The 8,414-nt window shown below is 39.2% G+C and overlaps 1 protein-coding gene across 1 annotated transcript; it reads right to left on the reverse strand.

The window, feature by feature from the left end:
* Nucleotides 1–402: 402 nt before the first annotated feature.
* On the reverse strand, nucleotides 403–7,564 carry LOC139691269 (serine/threonine-protein kinase pim-1-like). The gene is made up of 7 exons (XM_071589025.1): nucleotides 7,256–7,564; nucleotides 6,643–6,755; nucleotides 6,398–6,445; nucleotides 4,703–4,966; nucleotides 4,488–4,587; nucleotides 2,447–2,623; nucleotides 403–2,333 (listed from the first exon to the last, which is right to left on the reverse strand). Exons 1-7 carry the CDS (start codon nucleotides 7,332–7,334, stop codon nucleotides 2,065–2,067), a joined length of 1,050 nt encoding a protein of 349 aa, XP_071445126.1. The 5' UTR covers nucleotides 7,335–7,564; the 3' UTR covers nucleotides 403–2,064.
* Between the last annotated feature and the right edge of the window lie 850 nt (nucleotides 7,565–8,414).

Here is an 8,414-nt window from a genome sequence, read left to right on the forward strand (position 1 = left end):
AAAGCTTGCATTTGAAAAATAAAATGACGGGAGTGAATTAATGTTTTTCCCTGCAACATAATGTGGTGCATAAACGTTCATAATTTTAAGTACATACGGAGTTAAATTAATTCAAGCTAAATGCAAGGAAAACAAACCTGCTCTTTAACCCTTGAGGCTACAATAATAACTCAGAAAGGAGCAGATGCTCGGGAAATGGATTTAGTCAACCAGGACACCATAACGTAACCATAAGTGTAAAGGGTTGATGGAAGAAAGTACACATTATTTTAATGTAATTAAGTAACGTTTAATGAGCCCCATTTGAGAATTATCACACACATTGTTTATATCACTTCATCGTAATACACCAGGCACATCAACTGTATTTAAACTGTTAAAATCAAAGTGCAATAACTAATGTGAGTCTTCACTGCAATTTTTAATTTTTATAAAAAAATACAACTCCTCCATTCTCCAGCTGAATATGTACATATTATGGACACCATCTATTATGACCAGAGACACGGAGATACCGGCCCCTAAATACTCTAGCCATATACGAGTTGCATTGAATGTGCCCGGGAGCCTTATCTCAGGCTACCACCGACAAAAATAAGTTAAAGATACTATAATCACAATACAAAAAGACAGGAACTTAAGTTATCGTTTACATGAAGGAATTACGAGCAGACATGGATGAGAAAGGTGGCCCAAATTGACATACAAAAGGGAGACAAAATTTCACATCTTTCCTATTCAATGATGTAAGGTAGCAACGTGGCCAAACATAGGGGTTGAGTACCCCTGTCTTTCTATATTCTGCAAAATTGGTGCTTGATATTTCCCACTGAGATTAGGAAATGGTCGAAATAATACTATCCATGTTAGGTAAAATGCATCATTGACAAATAAAAAACAATTGGGATCATATTCCATCCACAGCAGCAAACAAATACGACTTTGGAAACAAACAACTCCTTAAATGTTTCAGTATAGTATTGAATATTTAAGTGTAAAAACGTTTTGAAGAATGTTTAAAAAAAGTTTTTTGCCGGCTATCACCACTATTTCATATGCCTCAAAAATAGTTACAGGGAGTACAAGACACCAATCAGTCCACACATGTTGTGTGATACAGGTATGGAATACTCGTCACAGAAAAATTTTTTAATCATATATTACCTCGATGCCCTTGAGATAAAATTTTACATGTAACAACGTAAATTTGGGATATGCTAAGTTACAATACAAACAGAGCAATTGTTTATGATGAACACATTCTTGGCAAAAACAGGGGTGAGCGGTCATAATGTAATTAACAAACCGCCTAGTATTTTTGACACTTAACCCACATTAACAAATGTTATGCTTAATATACTGCTAAGTGACGCCGGCAGCATAGTTGTTTCATACAGCATCAACATGCATTCTGATACTGATAACTAAATACATGGATGTATGTCATTTTAGGCCCCTTCATGTCTCCAGGTGAACCCGTAAGTCCACACAATCAAGTCTATTCCACATGGTGGAGGATGCTGGGCCACCACTTGTCAGTCCAAACACAATGTCCGTCTGCTTTAGCTAAGAGTAAGTCTTGGAGATCAGTCGTAGCAAACGTGCCTTCACCCAAGCAGCCAGGGGGACGCCAAGACAGATGCAAAGCTCTTGCACACCGCAGCTCCTCACTGCTGCATTCCTCCAGTCCGTTGCCAACAGGGCAAGGGCACAGGCAGAGAACAAGGTCCAGCCTCGTCTCCGTTCACCTCTCTTCCGGCAGCTTCCAAATAAACAACACGCATACACACTTAATACACTTGCACACACTTGTGTCCCAGTCGACTCCCCGGGCGCGGTGGGGAGTGCACGGGGCTCTGGGCTCGGGAAGTGCCTTCCCAGGCCACGACCGCCGTCAATACTGATATCTGCCGTCACTGAGATGCCCTCTCTCAGCGGACAGAAAGTGAGCCGGGGGCAGGGCTCTGGCATTGCCACGCGGACACCGCGACTCCACCCTCTCCGGGGTGATTCAGAGCGACCCCTGGGAGCCGAGTTGGCGATGCACAAATTACAAGTTCCTCCTCAGCGACGAGGAAGCGTAGTCGCGGGGGAAGGGGGTGGCCCCGCGGGAGGCCACGGAGTGACGGACGACGAGGAGGGCGAAGGTTTGGCAGAGGCGAATGCCGAGTCCTGAGGGGAGGCGGGTGCGGGGTGCACGGCGGGGGAGGCGGACGGGTCGGATTCCTCGTCGGCCAGCTCGCAGGAGAGCCACGAGTGGCAGAGGATCTCCTCCAGAGTGGGCCGGTCCCCAGGGCGGATCGAAAGACATTTCCTTATCAGGTCTCGGCACTCTGCAATATAAGGCGGGCTCGTGAGGGACTAATTGATGCCTGGCTTTGCAGACGTGGAGGTCACTCGTGTCAAACAATGATTATAGATGAATAAAAATTGATTGGGTGCTCACCTGAGGATAACCTGGTGCGGAAATTAATCTCAGCTCGGACTATCTCACGGTCCTCTTCAAATGGTATGTCACCGCACACCATCACGTAAAGTAAAATCCCCAGTGACCACACAACCGCGCTCCTCCCGTCGTATCTACTGTAGGTTATCCACTCGGGAGGGGCATAAACACGAGTACCTAGGAAGATGAAAAAAAATTGTTTAGAAAATATTGCTTTTAACAAATTATAAATATGTGTAAGTATTTTTGGGCCAAAATACACAAGATAAATGTGAAAAATGTGCACTGAAAACAAAGATTTGTGAACCCTGACATTGGGCACAGATGGGCCGATCGTCTTACTCGGCGGCGGTTGAAGGAAGATTTCCTTAATCGTCATTACACGAAGTCCTTTCAAAACCGAGATTATAGCAATGGAAATGAATATTCAGAAAGTGATTGAACCGGTTATGATTGGTTCATGGAATGATAGGACGATGATGAGGACAACAGAGTAGCTACAAAACATCGACAGAGGAATGGAGGAATATATAATTTATTTAAGGATATACCAAAAATAGAACATCAACTTCAAGAAATAATTCTATTAAATAAACAAATCTCTCTTAATAAATGAAGTGTAGGGGGGTAGCCATATTAGAAGAACACAGTAAAAATCACCATACACTCATTCTAGGTATAAGATTGATCAATCAGCTATTATTGAATAATCTACGACTAGTTCCTAGGAAATATTATTAGCCAAACCGAATATTCCTGAGAAACAAAGACTATGCGCAACCACTAAGAGTAAGCTTCACTTAAACACCCCAATACGTTAAAGTCATTAAGCCTCTATGTATAGGTCCCATACGAGTAACGGAAGAATAGGCAATTAGATCAACTTGACGAAACAAATTAACCTCACTATAACACTCCCCAACAATCCAGGACTACTAAAATAAAAATTAAATGAAACGCAAAAGTAGCAAACTAAAAAAATAGAAGGACCACCACACCCAGCTTTGGGGGATCGAGATGGTGTGGTGGCTATTGTACTAGCTTCCCACCCAGAAGGCCCTGGTTTAAATCGGCGGTGTTGAATAATTTTCAATGGTATCTAGATCCCTACTTGAGGTGCTTTGTGGAGGGCACGCCGCCGCCATGGTGAGTACGCCGTCTGTCGGATGGGACGTTAAGCTGCGGACCCCTTGGCGCATTTCGTAAAGAGTAGGCTAATGCCGACGCCGGGTTTCTCTCCACCCTTCACCCTTTCCTGTCCATCCCTAATGGCGTAAATGACCTCAGCTGTCGGTCGCCTCCCCTAAACACTATTACTACACCCAGCTTTAATAAAACACCCCCGTCCATTTAAAGGCTGGTGCGCGGAACTCGGGTAACAGGTTGCATAATGCGTAGAAGGGATTACCTACGAACAGAATTGAATGTCATTTGAAAGGTAAGTAGGTACTACTTAAGTAAAAAATAACTTCACTCTTGAAAACTCGTTTATATTTTTCGAGTGATTTCGTTTTATTTTTCTACGAAGGTGGGGATAAAACCGCTCTTCCGGAAAATGGAAAAAATAAAGCTAATTTTTGCTGAAATTGTACGTAGGGGAGGGAGGCAGTTCAATGGAGCGAGGAATATTGAAAAAACAGGGAAATATTACTTGATTGGGGGGGAGGGGGGGTTCCTTCCATCAGGTCTTCACCAAATATAAATGCATCAGCTCTATAAACCAAAGTATACTGACAGTAGCCATTTTATTGCATTTGCAATAAAAAAAAGGGTTTGCATACATTTACTCACTCAGTTGAGTTCGCCATGTAAAATTTAGGTTTGAAAGATACATCTGTACGTTATAATAACTTATTATTTTTAACTGCGTGCTTTTCATCCAAAATATGGCATGAATACCGCCAATTCCACTCCATGCTACTTCAGTGTTCAACGTACACACTCTGCGGTTAATTCCGCGCGCCATCATTTCTCCTCCCATCGACCGCCTCGCACTAACGCCAATCCAGCGACCCACACCAAAACGTAAAAACAAACTCACCGTCAAAATCTGTGTAGAGGCCGTCTCTCAGGAACGTCCCGGAGCCAAAATCAATCAGCTTCAGGGAGCTTGTCTTCAGATCCACCAAAATGTTTTCGTCCTGACACAACAAGAGACAAAGTACATTAAAACGTGCTCCGACAGAATTGCGAATACGCCCATTAACGTTCATTTGCGCGAAAACAAGGGCACAAGGAAACAGTCAAAACATTTACCTTAATATCCCTGTGGATGACTCCAGCCTTGTGGCACTGCATGACAGTCTCCACAACCTGGGTGAAGAAGGCTCGGGCAACGCTCTCTTTCAATGTTCCCTTCTCAATAATAAAATCAAACAGATCCTTCACAGGTTCTGGTCTTTCCATGACGATAATGTAGGAGTTCTGGCGCTCGTAGTAATCCAAAAGCTTGATGACTCCCGGTATGTGGGACACCTTTCGTAACAGGCAAACCTCCATGGGCACACGTTGATTTCCGACCTTAATGGAAAAATCCCAGTGAATCACCATTGCCAATAAAATAACGTAAAAATCGAAGACTTAAAAATAACCTTATTAAGATGTCACCGATTTTATAGCGGAACGATGGGTTTCATCACAATCGCGATATCTTTAAGCAAAAAATTCATTTTTACAAGAACCAATCAGCCTACCAATAACTTAACTTTTTGTCTACCTTCCATAGTTATGCCTTCCCCTCCCTCCCTTTCGTTATTGAAGACGCTAGAGGCATCATTGTAAGTTAAATAGTCTTATTATTAAAAATTAAATAACTATCCGATCTTAGTCAGCAAGTAAGCTCTACAGTATTTTCACAAAAAGTGTACACGATTGCAGGATTCATATTCTTCCAAAGCTAAGAACTACATATTTTGGGAGAATATGTATATGGGTAAAGGAATTACAAGAGGATTCGTTGTTCTTTCTAGCAAGGAACAGGAAATGATTATTTGTCCGGCTTGAGTGTTAAACTTGAGTCATTTACTTAAGGCTATGAGCCTAAAACATGGGAAACTTGATGCTGATATTAATTGCACGGAAAGTGTGATTTAACGTATCTTTGTCAAGCAAAACACTCTCTCTAGTGCCTATTGGGTTTCCTGTCAGGAAAACCTTGATACTTGGCAAATGGAAGGTTTTTATCTTAAACATCTGTAATGCAGCGCACGAAATTATACATATATATGGGCTGTTGCTTTACAGACACGTAAGATGCAAACCTTCCATCCATTTGTCAAACATATACAGACATCACTATGTATATAAAAACATATGTATGTATATATATATATATGTATATATATATATATATATGTGCGTGTGTGTGTGTTTATATATATATATATATATATATATATATATATATATATATATATACAATGTACGCATACACAGTAGGCAGTATAAGCATTGTTCGTCGTAGCAAAATATTGACACGCGTGTTTAAAAAAATGGGTTTACCTTTAATCATGCGTTTGAATAGACAAGCATTGGTGCATGCAGTACTACAGAAATACTAAGTAACTACTAAATGACTGTTTCTAATGTTTCTACTTCTTATGTTATTTATAGTACTATTTTTCAATATTTCCCATATGACCAACTAATTTACAACTGTGATGCCTCATAATCTATGAACACTATATAGTACATAAATAGTACCTAAATCAGGGGGTGGGGACGTATCCATGTCAAAATCGGGAGGTTCAAATTTCCAATGTAAACTCACGTGCCATAAATAAATATTTACACCCGAAGCTGTCACAAATGTTGAAGCCTGTTATACCGCCATTAAGTTTAGTGAAATACGCAAGGTATATCACCGAGCATAATATTCTGTAGGTCGTGTGTAATACTATTGAATTGAGCAGAATAACCATAACATTGAATATCGAAAGAAAGCCTCCTTACCGAAGTCCAATCTGTCACCTTATGCTTGTTCACATGCTTGATTGCGACCTAAAGAATAAATAATTGGCCATCAATACCTTTAAAACAAAAATGTCAACATCATAGAAAATCCGTCAAACAGGCAGGGCGAGGAATTTAAGTAATATTATTAGCCCAAAAATGTACTCATATGTTAACGGTTAACAATGTGAACTCGTAAACCACGGTGAACGAAAAGGAACAAGACCAGAAGGAAACAATCTTACAGAAAGTCCATCTCTTTGTCGGATCCCAGCATACACAATACCGAAGCCTCCTTTACCGAGGACATGGCCTACATGGTACACGGGCTCGATAGGCTCACGGTACTGAGGCATAGCTGGAATGAGAAAAAACAGAAAATCCTCTTTACAATGACTGATATTTTTATGCCCCAAAACTGGTTACTATTAAGATCACTTTTTAAAACATAGTACACTATATATATATATATATATATATATAGTGTACATAGTAGTGTACGTAGTGTGTATATATATATATATATATATATATATATATATATATATATATATATAGTGTACATAGTAGTGTACGTAGTGTATATATATATATATATATATATATATATATATATATATATATATATATATATATATATATAGTGTACTATGTTTTAAAAAGTGATCTTAATAGAATATGATATATATATATATATGGTATATATATATATATATTGATATATATATATATATATATATATATATATATATATATATATATATATATATATATATCAAGCACTGAAAGCATTAACTTCATTCCGTCACCAAATTCACAAAAACGGTGTTAAAATGCGCACGAAGAAATGGAACTCACCTAATCGCTCTTTATCCTGGTGACAATTCCCACTAGGATTATTCCTATTGATGAAGCCAGGAACCTTCCTTTGAAACATTTTAAAGGAACACTGGGACTTTGTAAACACATCAATCACTTTAACAACAAACCACGTTAACACATCCCGAATAACTCCTTCAGGGCGCGAAGTAATAACAGGTTGAGTAAAGCGATCGTCAGCACGTTTGAACTAGTCCTTTCCGGTCGAAAGCCGAAGAGGCCTGGCGATCACAACAGACGAGTGAAACTCGGAATTAACCTGCCCACCTTGATGTTGCGATCGGAACACGTTTCCACTGACTAACTGAGCTCTGACAGGACCTTGTCTCGGTTATAAACGTACCAATGCTTTGGCATCGGCTACTTCAACGTTTGGAAGTTTCGTGGCGCTGCTATTCGTAGGTTAGAGCAGATAGTACCGTACCTTAACATACAGATGGCAGTACAATATCTTAACCGCGGACTTTTCGAATTCAAATTTTGACCAAACATTCTTCTAAATCAGGAGACATTGCGTTTTCAGGAAAAAATAGAGGGTGTCTTAATACTGAAGGAGAAAATATGTATTTTAATTAACTGAATAAACATTTAATTTTTTTCTTTTCGGTTTCATGAAAAGGAAATATTGTAGGAAAGTACTTAAATAGCGATTACAATCAAGCATATGGCAGCCAACTTTCTTTTTTATATAGGCGAAAAAAAATCATCGAAATTATAAAAATCAATTCTTTTCCAAGCAAAATTGATAAATAAGTTCATAAATAAATCAATTTCTCTAAGTAGAAGGCCTTAAAATTTGAGTATGAATTATTATAAGGTATTTCTACTCGTGGTCGGCCGATTCATCAAAACATGATAGATTAACGGGTTTGTGTTGCCTAAATCGTGGGTTGTCAGATCAAGGATTTTTTAAGATACTATCCAGTCACGCCTTAGGGAACAAGCAAATAAGAATAAGATAATAGGAATAAGATTTAAACCATCAAATGGATTGAATCGAAATAAGCGACACAGATTTGGTGTTACACTTGGATGTAGCACTTATATAAAACATTTAATTTAGAATGATTATCAGGAGAAAGGGAAATGGAGGAACATTTGGATTGGTTCTCCCTGCATGGAATTTTTCAAACACCTA

This window comes from Hetaerina americana, unplaced genomic scaffold (assembly GCF_022747635.1).
Source record: "Hetaerina americana unplaced genomic scaffold, ioHetAmer1.1.p SCAF_31, whole genome shotgun sequence".
Taxonomy (NCBI): Eukaryota; Metazoa; Arthropoda; class Insecta; order Odonata; family Calopterygidae; genus Hetaerina; species Hetaerina americana.

What these genes read in the sequence shown, in the direction of transcription:
- LOC139691269 (XM_071589025.1), bottom strand. Translation starts at nt 7,334, where the DNA reads ATGTTTCAAAGGAAGGTTCCTGGCTTCATCAATAGGAATAATCCTAGT. An exon ending in AGGTGACAGATTGGACTTCG is followed by an intron (nt 4,967 to 6,397) that starts GTAAGGAGGCTT and finishes TTTTCCATTAAG; the next exon opens with GTCGGAAATCAACGTGTGCC. An exon ending in TCATCCACAGGGATATTAAG is followed by an intron (nt 4,588 to 4,702) that starts GTAAATGTTTTG and finishes TTGTTGTGTCAG; the next exon opens with GACGAAAACATTTTGGTGGA.